The sequence below is a fragment of the Bactrocera oleae genome, chromosome 4, assembly GCF_042242935.1.
Source record: "Bactrocera oleae isolate idBacOlea1 chromosome 4, idBacOlea1, whole genome shotgun sequence".
Taxonomy (NCBI): Eukaryota; Metazoa; Arthropoda; class Insecta; order Diptera; family Tephritidae; genus Bactrocera; species Bactrocera oleae.
In genome coordinates, this window is record NC_091538.1 from 69,982,668 (window position 1) to 69,994,411 (window position 11,744).

General features: G+C 34.2%; 2 protein-coding genes and 3 non-coding genes across 13 annotated transcripts; 1 reads left to right on the forward strand and 4 right to left on the reverse strand.

Annotated features, from left to right (window-relative positions):
* Positions 1–91: 91 nt before the first annotated feature.
* On the reverse strand, positions 92–163 carry TRNAT-UGU (transfer RNA threonine (anticodon UGU)). The gene has a single exon. It is a non-coding gene; the product is annotated as a tRNA-Thr (tRNA).
* Positions 164–730: 567 nt separating this feature from the next.
* TRNAT-UGU (transfer RNA threonine (anticodon UGU)) lies at positions 731–802 on the reverse strand. Its single transcript has one exon. It is a non-coding gene; the product is annotated as a tRNA-Thr (tRNA).
* A 319-nt stretch (positions 803–1,121) lies between these two features.
* TRNAT-UGU (transfer RNA threonine (anticodon UGU)) lies at positions 1,122–1,193 on the reverse strand. Its single transcript has one exon. It is a non-coding gene; the product is annotated as a tRNA-Thr (tRNA).
* Positions 1,194–3,036: 1,843 nt separating this feature from the next.
* Positions 3,037–6,190, reverse strand: SCCRO3 (defective in cullin neddylation 1 domain containing SCCRO3). Its single transcript, XM_036367306.2, has 4 exons — positions 5,384–6,190; positions 5,010–5,144; positions 4,613–4,943; positions 3,037–4,532 (listed from the first exon to the last, which is right to left on the reverse strand). Exons 1-4 carry the CDS (start codon positions 5,478–5,480, stop codon positions 4,031–4,033), a joined length of 1,065 nt encoding a protein of 354 aa, XP_036223199.1. The 5' UTR covers positions 5,481–6,190; the 3' UTR covers positions 3,037–4,030.
* A 760-nt stretch (positions 6,191–6,950) lies between these two features.
* Positions 6,951–11,737, forward strand: Sans (SAM_USH1G_HARP domain-containing protein Sans). 9 transcript variants are annotated; one of them, XM_014231558.3, is made up of 6 exons: positions 6,951–7,103; positions 8,139–8,385; positions 9,783–9,926; positions 9,992–10,213; positions 10,276–11,298; positions 11,361–11,737. In XM_014231558.3, exons 2-6 carry the CDS (start codon positions 8,363–8,365, stop codon positions 11,524–11,526), a joined length of 1,578 nt encoding a protein of 525 aa, XP_014087033.2. In that variant the 5' UTR covers positions 6,951–7,103; positions 8,139–8,362; the 3' UTR covers positions 11,527–11,737. The 9 variants fall into 9 exon arrangements, with proteins under 9 accessions (XP_014087033.2, XP_014087030.2, XP_069964401.1 ...); XM_014231555.3 differs by having other exon boundaries at positions 6,992–7,352; positions 8,162–8,385; XM_070108300.1 differs by having other exon boundaries at positions 6,992–7,322.
* The last annotated feature ends 7 nt before the right edge of the window (positions 11,738–11,744 follow it).

Here is an 11,744-nt window from a genome sequence, read left to right on the forward strand (position 1 = left end):
GAAATTCCGTTTTAAATCCGTACAATTATATACCCAAATAATATTTTGTAGTCTGAAATTAATAAAAAATAAGAAAATTTAATTGTTTAATTGCCTCCTGTGAGGATTGAACTCACGACCCCTGGTTTACAAGACCAGTGCTCTGCCACTGAGCTAAAGAGGCAGATGTTCGGCGCTTTGCCAAATTACATATTTCAAACGAGGGACATAAATGAGATTAGAAACTACAATTATTTATCCTATAATTACAAATTACCCAAGTTCCAATGACTAATTTGTGGATTTCGCAACAAGGAAAATCTCACCACACGAAAAGTTTTCACCACTCACTATTGCCATTCGACATTATATGAAATGGTACAATCCACAATACAAACTATGTATTTGAACAAATAGTGATTTATTTTTCTTTTACTATTTGCAAGACGTCGTCTGTTTATCATAAGCCAATAAATGGGTCAGTGGGAACTTAAATTAGAAAAAATTTTAAATAAATGATCCTCTACATTTATATATATGTATATTGTGTTATTTATAATTTCTTCTCAAATGTTTGATATTTTGTTATTCAAAGGTAAATATTTAATAATTTTTAGTAAGCAAAGATGACTTTGTAGTTTTGTCAAATAAAGAGCAGATAATAAATATGTTAAATTAATAAATTTATTTTAAATCTGTTTATTATTATAAAAATAATAATAGACATGTGAGAAAATATATTTCAGATATTTGCCTCCTGTGAGGATTGAACTCACGACCCCTGGTTTACAAGACCAGTGCTCTGCCACTGAGCTAAAGAGGCATTTAAAAATTTTAGACCAATATTATGTCATAATACAGTAACGTTAAGAACAATGTTGCCGTATGAATAAATTTTTAAGGAAATTCTTTACCTAAATAAAGTATAATTAATTAGTGTTCCCATTTATACTATAATAAACAGGCATGCAATATAAATCTGAGGTCTTAATTTACAATACACGGGATTTAAATAATATAACTACAATAAATAGAATGTTTTTTGTATAAAAAATCAATAATTTGTGGCTATATTTGGTAACACATACTAGTACAAAGTACGGAAATATTTTGATGTTTGTGTAAAAAATATTAAACTTAGTTGCCTCCTGTGAGGATTGAACTCACGACCCCTGGTTTACAAGACCAGTGCTCTGCCACTGAGCTAAAGAGGCCACTATTTAAAAATTGTCAAAGTCTCCATATGTCTAAATAGTACGGAATTTCACCCCTTCAGATTCTTGCTTCGGGCAATCCATTTCCAATTTATATTCATAGATGCATTAATAATATTTTATAAAATTACCACCTATTTTAGATCCCTACTTTCAATTCAAAAACTATTGTGTTTAGATCGCCCATACATCTGCGAGCATGTATGTATAAGTATGGTATATACTTTATTGTTATGTTGCATCATTTCGTTCACATTTTCTTATTGGTATATAAATTGTTTCGAGTTGCATTTGTTGTTTTTACTTTTGGAAGTATCTACATATACTGTCATTTATCTAAATTAATAAATTCAAATGGACTACACATACAATCGTAATTAATTTTTGATAATTTTCATTTTTTAGTTAAACATTTCTAAAATATTAGAAAATAATATAATTTAATAGTTATTCACATGAAATGCTTCACAAAATATGTTTACATTTACCTACAATTTGGATTTATTTTTAAATATTTAAGTCATTAGTTCATAATTGTTTGATGTAAAGCAAAAAGTGTGGTCATATCTACACACATACAAACACATTTACCATATATAGGTATGTACATAAATAAGCATGTGGTATTAAAATAAGCTAAATATGTGAACAAAATCGTTGATAGCTGACATATTGTTGTATTACTTGTACATATACATACATATACATTCTTCAATGGTTAAGCTTATGTACAAAATATATATAATTATTTATAAAAACTAGTATATGGATATACATATGTATGTACAACAAAGAACATCAAGCTATATCGAGTTTACTTTTTGAACAAATACTTCATTTTTACAAATTTTATAAAATCTATACATCGGAGCTTAGTTGAATTATTTTGCGTTAAAGAGAGAACAACGGAAATATTTGAAGATGTAAAAGGTTATATTTTATTTTAACATTTTATTGCAGTAATATAAATAATATATGTTTGAGTCAAAGTCAGCGCGTAAATACTTATGTGTACATACATATATTAGAGTGTGCGACATTTCAAATTTCAGTTTTTGTCTTAAAAAAGAATCCAACCTAAACAACCGATTTTTTTTTGCATAAAAACATTCCTTTAAAAGTTATGCATCAAAGGTACTGTATTCATGTGGTACGCCATGTCGTATGAGCAACACATAATGTATAAATCACTTGTGCGAATGCTATATCATTTCATGAGCGACAAATTTTGTATTGGAATATTACTTTTTGAAAGTTGTAGATTTACCTGATTTATGCAAAATATCAAAACATTTCATGTTATTTGTGTACATATGTACATGGGAAAATATTGATTAGGCACGGTTTAAGTTAAAAATGAAGAGCCTGTTTACGTTGGATCCTTATTTTTAAAGCTAAGCTTGAACTTTTAGAGGGCGTTTGCACAAAACCAGTCAACATGGGAAATAACGGACACCTTAAGGCATATGTATGTACGTATGTAAATATAATAATATATACATATGTAGGTATTTGCAAATTCATCACAATTTTCCGCCGTTATTTAAGTTTTAACTATTACTTAAATATTTTACAATGATTTCTTTTTACGTAGAAATAAATATATGTACATATTTTTATACATACATATGTACAACTGTGACGATTTTTCTTTAACAGTAGTTATCGAAGCGTCTTCTCAATTTTGAATTAAAAATAAAAATATTAAAAAAAAATTAAATTAAAGAAAAAAATCACAACTATGTTATAAAAATATTAACTCCAGCAAATACATACATATGTATTTCGTTAAACGGAAGGCTTCAATGAATGCGGTATTTTTTTTTTTATAAAAAAACTATAATTCTGAAACTCAATTGGATTTATTCAGCCTAAAACTGTATGATCAGAAAGCGACAGTAAATTGACCATAAAAATATTATTAACGCATTTTTATTCATAAATAAGGATGCGATATATCAATGAATGGTATGTATTGTCTTATCATAATTATCGAACTAGGTATTTATGTATGTATGTATATGTGGTGCATAGAATTATGTTAATGGGGAAACAAATGTATGCGTGCAACTAATCATTTAATGTTACAGTTTCATCAAACAAATATACAGCGTGCATTTCAAATAATGTATGTATGTATAATTTTAGGTATAAATAATTATTATTTTGGCAACATTATGCTAATACACACACGGTTATGCAATTCAATAAAGGTTGAACGAAAGGACACCAGGTAATATCGTTCGTGAGGCACGTAATCTTTATTACTACTGCTACGTTACAAATTACCTTTGTATATACATACATGCATATACATATAATATATGTATCTCCCACTTAACCCTAAGCTGAATAATAAATTTAATATTCGCATCAATTGGGAATGTGCCACACTTAATCAAGAGGCGTTTGAAAATCAAGTAAAATTAATATACACATATTTATGTACTTGATTAGGCAACAAAACGATTTAAAATTAAAATTCTTAAACTAACGCACCATGTTGCTCACTGGAAAAGCGTTATTCGTTCCGATTCAAGTCTAATGTGAATGAACATTACATTTAATTAGCACAAAGCAAATAAGTAATTTATTTATTATATTATACTAATAATATTAATTGTAAAAAGGAGATCTTCGAATGAGCAGTGCGTTTCGCAACACAAACGCAAATGCAAATATCGTCTTCGAAATGCTTTGCGGCTAATTATTTCCTTTTTTCTAGCCTTTTGAGTTTTTGTAGAATTTTGTTTAGTTAATAAAATAAAATAATAACAATAAAACTAAAACTTTTAAAAAACCTCGCGACATATCGTTCTTCGAACAAGTGTTTAATACTATAAGATATCATCATTAGCGCTGCGAACACCCGTTGTTTCCGTTTCCGCCTTCCCTAATTGTGATTGGTGAGCCTGACGACTAAAATCATCATTGTTGTTGTCATCGTCAACGTAACCAGCTGCGACACATGCCTCTATCTGTGTGTCCTCTGCAGATTCACCGACAACTCCCTTAGTCGCACAATAACTGCCATCAGCTGCACCTTCACTTTCGATAATTTCAGTGAGCGTTGTCAGCCTTGAACGTTCGTAATCGACAAAATCATCAAATAAGCTCGGCCATGCTTCTGTATCGTCATAATTGTTGATATCACATTGTTCGGAGAAATTTAAGAACATATTCCATGTGTCTTTTGGAATACCACGTATGCTGGGATGCTGCTCGAGGAAATGTATCCAGTTACCAAGCAGTTCTGGCGTATGCACCGTGAATACCAATTTCCATAGACTGATGGCCATATCCAACGAGAGAATGCGCTGATCAGGCTCTAGACCAAAACTACGAAAACAGATATATAAATATGTAGCATGTGATGTTATTTACCATATATTGACATTGATGTTTGCTTAGCAATTTACCGAAATGTGAAACGATAGAGTTGTTTGAACATTTCTGTATCCACTTTGAGCATTTCGATCGTTTGCTCCAGTCTTATTCGTACTGCTTCGATAGTATCTGCGCACATTTTGTGTAAACCTTCAATGAATTCCGACTTTGTAAATCGACACATTTGTGAGGCATCCAAACACCAGGCCAACACCAGTATTGCGAATTCATCAGGCTGGTATTTTAGGTCGTGACAAAGACGTTCAATACCCTCAGTGAGTATCATATCCTCTTCGGGATCTTTATATTCTTCGAAAAGCTGGTTAAGCGTATTATCCGACACTTCAAGCGTTTCCTTTACGGCTATAAAAGAGTTTAAAACAAATTTAAATATTCTGCTTTCTGTATAGTTTTACTTATGCTAAATACCTGTTGTTATTATTTCACTCATGGTGGTGGCATTTCCATTAAGTAGAACCAAAGATTTCTTAAAACTACTTCGCTTAGTATCACAATTGTTTGCGTTCTTGAGTGGACTTCTGGGCGACAGCAATTCATCCGTTTCTAAAAAGATTAAAACAATTTAATTTTGGCTTTGTTGTGTAGAAATTCATAAAGTTTTATTAAAAACTGAAAATTTGCAATTTTATTATAAGAAAATTTATTTGTTTATTTTCGAGTAGTGAATGTTTGTATTAATCAATTTTAACAATCAATGCAACATAACTTTTCTTAGATAACTTTGTTTAATTAATGTGTCATAGTAATAACAATTTGGTTTGAGGAATTATTTATTTATTTACCTTCTATATGCGGTTTCTGGCAGGTGGGCGCTGTGGCCAAGCTCGGGGAACCCGAATTATCGGACGATGTCTGGAAGCATTGCAGGCAATTACCCATCGCAGTATTACGATAGTTAATTGTAAAATATATGGTAAATAATTTACTAATTGCTTGCTTGTTGACTGCCCGACAAATTGCGACGGCCTACCAAAACGAACGTCGTTGTTATTAAAAGCGCTAGTGTATGCAAACAAATCATTTAACAGTTTTATAATAGTTAAATATTCGATTTGTGCATCAGTGGCAGTAAAGATGGGCGACAAGGCAGTTTCTGATTTTTGATGGTTGTTTTTTTAAAGTACATATGCGTTGATAAACTATTTACTAATCTAGCAAGATCACTTAGCTGGGCTGACTCATTAGGTATTCTTCTGAAACCCTGGTAACAAAACAGTCAAGTCTTGAAGACACCCAGCCGTGGTAAGCCGTTGCCAATAGGCGACAAGGGTCGCGTATAGCAGACAATCTGTCTCAACGTCTTCTCACCAGTTTCGTTTGCTTTTTTATTTTACACACGATTCGATTTCCATAACTTGGGGGTGACAGAGCAGAGGTTGAGAAAAGTCACTATTGATATTATTAATTTGCTTCTAAAACTGATATTGCTGCTGTTAGTGGTTATTATTGGCGCTGGTTGATACTCCTCCCCGATAGTACAAAACAGCAGCATCAGTGAAAATACTTATTTATGTATTTATTTATCTGTGTATTTCTTTGCAGTTTTCCACTTCAGTTTTTGACATGACCCCACTGGGTTCACAGTGTTGCATTTAGTAACAGTGACAAATGATATTAGTTGTACGCAATTTTGGTGCGCGTATTGCTAAAAGAAACTAAAAATCACCAGCCAGTATATTTATGAAGGTTTCGAGTCAACTCAATTTGCTGTTTTTCTTATTAGAAAAATAATAATAATAAAAACATAAAAATAACTATAACAAAAAAATTTACATTACTGGAATTCTTATTTTAGCAACTCTACATTAACCTTTAGCTGACACTATAAAAATAGTAGAGTGAGTTTTTGAATGCATTATTTTGGCTTTTGCAGTAATTTTTATGTTGTTCGGTTTGTTTTCTCTTTTTGCGATTAATTTGTTAAAGCAACTTTGCCAAGATAAACGAAATCGGTACGTTATTAAAAATCGATTTCTATAATGCATTTTTGTTTTTCTTCGTGATTCTTGATTTTTATTTTCAGTGCTGCCAAAACAACGTTAGTTGTTTTATTAGCGACAACCGGAACCGAATTTTGTGAGGTTGTTTACAGAGAATGTAAATTATATTATAATATACGTTCTCTGGTTGTTTGAAAGAGCACAGACACGTAAAACACAAAAAAAGCAACAGAGCACTTAGTAAAAGCAGAGAATGTAAGCTATTTTCATTCTCTGGTAAAATTATTTACATTCTCTGGTAAAAGCAGCGAATGTAGATTATACTACAACACATCTACACATCTATATTCTCTGCAGAAAACTGTTATTACCATGGCAAGCTCGGCTCCAATTCTGCAAGCCAAGTTAACTAAGCGTACTCACAATAGACAACAATTGATGTTGGTCAAATCGCTATCAATGAGCTAAACTTCCAGCAGTTTTTGTTTGCCACTCAATGCGTCAACAACTTTGTAAAACAAGTGATCGCGTTAACCGTAACTGCAGCCAGGTGATAGAAGCGGTAAACAGAAAACTCGCTTGAGCCGCGTTAAGAAAAAGTTGCAGTTGCTTATGTACACGTCTCTTCTCTCGAATAGTGCTGCGTGCTTTGTTTTTTTGTTGTATTTTCGTGTTTGTACGAATGCAAATTCCTATGTATGTGCATAGAGATATTAATTGCTTTTGCTAAGATACAAAATATTGTGAATATTATTATTGTTTTTTATGATTAGAGCTGGTGGTAATTATAACGAAATTTGCAGCATCAAATGTATGTGTAATTGTGTATGTGTATAATTTGTATTCAAAAACATTTGTCTAAACTGATTTTGCTTTCGGTAATTTTTGTTAATGCTGTGGTAAAGTCACTGGAATTGTATGTACAACAAAAAATTTACAATCTTTTTGTTGTTAGTTTGTATGTATAATAGGTACATACCAACCAAGTTATTACATTCGTCAACTCTCTGTAAACAGTTGAGTGAACTCCAAATTAAAGTTCCGTTATAGCGCACCACGTCTCTTTGAATTAGTATGTACATAACATGAAGTCATAAACACTACTTGTGTGTACATAAGTATAAGTATAACAACGTATACCGATCGCATATATACATATGTATGTATGTATGCAGATGGGAGGTATGCAGATAGGCATATGCATGTACATTCAACTGATATCTAGCTCGATTCTTAGCCGGAAGTAATTCCGCTGTCAAACCTTCATATCTACACATATATTATATTACGACCGAAGTGGGTTTAATTGCAAATGCCTTTTGGGTTTTGAACACTTGTGCCGGTTGAGGAGCACAGATCGAAAGTGCTTCCTAAGCCTTGTGGACTCTTTGTGGAAAGTTTCAAATATCTAAGTTTATAGTATTGTACATATATATGCTTCTTACATCAAAAAAGCTCTTGATGAAACTCACCCGGCCGCCCCCACTAAAATATATGTACATACGTATGTATATAGACAATTATTATTGTATGAAAAACTTTTTTTTTTATTATTATTATATGCACATATTCACATACACACATTTGCACATACAAGTGAGGATGAGAGTATTTTTTTAGTCGAAACATTGGCATTATCTAGCAGTCGCAAACCGAAGTGGGTTACCAGTAGCAAGACTTAAGAAATAAAAGTGCAATGAATGCTATGTACATGCATGCATAAGTAAATATAATTTTGCCCACCGATTGTTTATGAGTGGCTGGAGTTTATCGCATACGAACAGATAATTGAAAATTAATAAAAATAAGTAAAAATCAATCATGTCTTCAGACAGATTTCACAAGTAAGTACCTAAATATTTCTTTTAAATACAATCATACACTTCCCAGCATACCAACAACATTCCTGGCTTCAGATAAAGTTCAACTAGTTTGCAATTGTCTTTTTGCGCAATTGTTATCAATCCAGCCTTCAATTTTTGATGTTTGCCGTTTCTGATATACATATAATATAATTTTTGTTATACCATCTGATCAAATTTGACTTTGTCTGGAGATTTTTATTGAATAACGAATTGACTTGGGTTTTTGTGTTCTCAATAGAATCACGTTTGAGGAATCGTTGAAAATATTTCAGAAGTGTTTATCACCAACACAATCATTTGAGTGGCAGCAAGCATTCAGAGAAGGTCGTGAAGTCATCGAAAACTTGCTCATGCGAGTCGTCCATCCACCTCTGTTAATAACGATAACATCGAAAAAGTTAGAGAAATAGTGCTTTAAAGTCGTTGTGTTGACATCAGAGAGATAACAGAGGGTCCCAACATCTTTTATGGATCGACTCAACACATTTTGGTTAATGTTTTGGGTATGAAATGTATCAATTCTAGATTCATACTAAAAGACATGAGTCTTTTGCAAAAGCAACGACGACTAGAGATCGCAAAAGATATGCTTGACATTGTATCAGAGCATCCTAAAAGCTTCAAACGTATCATTACTGGTGGCAAGACGTGGGTTTATGAATATTCCGAAAATTCAAAATTTGATAAAAACACTGAAGGTCAACGCAGCCGTGACTTATAGCCAGTGTAGGGAAAATTGGATTATGCGTTGGCATGCCAGTATTGGCTCTGGAGCGTTTTTTGAGGGCAGTAATAAAGATTGGTATTAAGATACGTGTACATGTAGTTTTTTTGGCAGTCCGGGTCAAATTTGATCAGATGGTGGCTACGTTAACTTTATAGACAATCTCCGTAAACAGGTCTTAGTGGCATAATTCCCGATCCATAAGATTATTTCGTGTTTTTGAAAGGCCACACATAAAGCTAAAGGCCATAACCAAAGGCGTATACCAAAAGTTCTTCAAGTTGGAGTAATTCTAAATGAGATCGACTATGTCTGCAAACTTCGATAAATTAATTTTTCACATTTCCATATGATTGTAAACCTTCGATATAAATTTACAACACAAATGGGTTTTCACTTCTTTGTATATCGATTATGTTGTTAAATTTTCCTTCCCCAAGCCGATTGGAAAAACATATCGACTCTCAGACTGTTGTTGTTTGTGATATTTGAGACTATAGTATAACGGTTTCAAAGTAAAGCAGGCAATATGCAGATGGAGCCATTGAAATATAAATAGCTACTCATTTTCATTAAGAGTTCTCCATCTACACTCCATTCTCGGCCGACCGTAGTTTTTACAGATGCTTTATAACATATTTGCTATTTGCAGAGCGGCAAGAGATGGCTTACTTGACGTTCTAAAAGAAGCTACACGTAAGGATGCTAATGCTAAAGACGATGATTCTATGACACCGGTGCTGTGGGCGTCTTTTGAGGGACGTTTGGATGCGTTACGTTTGCTTTGTGGGAGAGGGTATTTAATTACTTTTATATTTATATAATTATACATTAATTTTATGTGACTTTCTCGCTCCTCAGAGGTGACCCTGATAAATGTGACCAGTTCGGCAATACGGCGCTACATTTAGCCTCCGCCAAGGGTCATCTGCATTGTGTGGACTTCCTTGTGAAATTCGGCGTAAATATCTATGCGCTTGATATTGATCGTCATAGTGCTAAGGACTTAGCGGCCATCAACAATCGCGATGACATTCTACGGTATTTGGATAGCGCCACAGCGAATTTCGAGACAAACGACAAGTAAGCTTTTACGAATATGTGATATAGTACAAAAAGCAATTAAATATTCGGTTTCTTAACAGGAAAAAGGCCAAAGCTATGCGTGAGCTAGCGGAAAAAAATTGTGAGAAACGCATGCGCGAATATATGAAACGTCAACAAAAATTGGAAAATGACCATATTGAAACGAGCAGCAAAGCAGTGACTGTCGCGTGCAACAGCAACAAGTCAAAAATGTTGTCAACACTTAAACAGAAGATTTGGTCCAGTCAAGGTAATTTGCATAAACCAACGCGAGACTCGGCGCCACTTGCTGCGCCCTGCCCAAGTATTAGTGGCGGCAGCACGGCTACAAAATTTAGTGAACTCGTATCGCCTGGCAGTGGTAGCGGCGGTAGTGTTGGTTCAATTGCGAGTCGGGCCGGTACGGTGCAGAAGAAACTTCGCAGCCACCAACACTCGAGTCATTCAAATAAAGTGGAAGAGACTGGCTTCAAGATTGGTGGCATTGAACCGGATGGTAAACGCACAGTAACGTCGCTTATAGGTGTGCAACGCGACTCGGAAGTCCTGTATGTGGGCACGTTCAGCTCAAATGAAGAGAACAGCAAACGAGGTAAAATCAGCGATGTTTTCGAAGTAGACGAAACGAGCAGTGATCGTGAACGCGAAACTACCAAATTAGGTTATGGCGCACTTTCACGTTCCTTTTCACAACCCGATATACTTGGGGATACGCTAACATCCACTGGACGACTGAGTGAAGAATTCTCAATGCAACGCCCAGCTGGCCTATTCGATCGTCCGATGTTGGGCAGCATTGCGTTTCGACGTTCAGTGACTGCGGCCCTGAGTCAATTACAGCCGGTTGACTATATGCCGCACGACATGGAAACTGGCAGCACGAGTACAAGCACAGCAACAGGGCGGCAAAACGGTGTTACAACTGTGACAAAAACGCGTAACAACAAACAACGATCTTTCCTCAACATATCTGATTCCGATTCTGAGGGTGCGGATGGGTATAGCGATGATGAGCAGGACAATGCGACCAACCCAATCGCGCGTTTTCTCACAGCCTGGGGTTTGGAAGAGTATTTGCCTGTGTGAGTATTTTCAAATCAAAAGTGAGCTGCCAGATCTATATAACAATAGTTTACACACTTAGTTTTCAGAAGCAACAAATTGATCTGGACACATTGATACTGTTAACCGAGGCGGATCTAAAGTCTTTAGGGCTACCGTTAGGACCTTTCCGAAAACTTACATGCGCTATACAAGAACGTAAAAATGCGCTTGCTAATCCTGGGGCGATGACGGACAGTAGGCTTTGAAGCAAAAACGAAAGAATGCCATATCCGAATATTGTTGTCATCAGTACTTAACCCGTATCGTCATCAATGCATGTATTTCAGAATTTAGCCACCACCATTTTAAGTGCGTCGCAGTATTTAAAACAAATAACCAGTTTAAGAAATTTAGTTAAAATTCTATATATTTATCTACTTTACTCATAAAATAACAATAAAGTTAATACTACATTAATATCGAA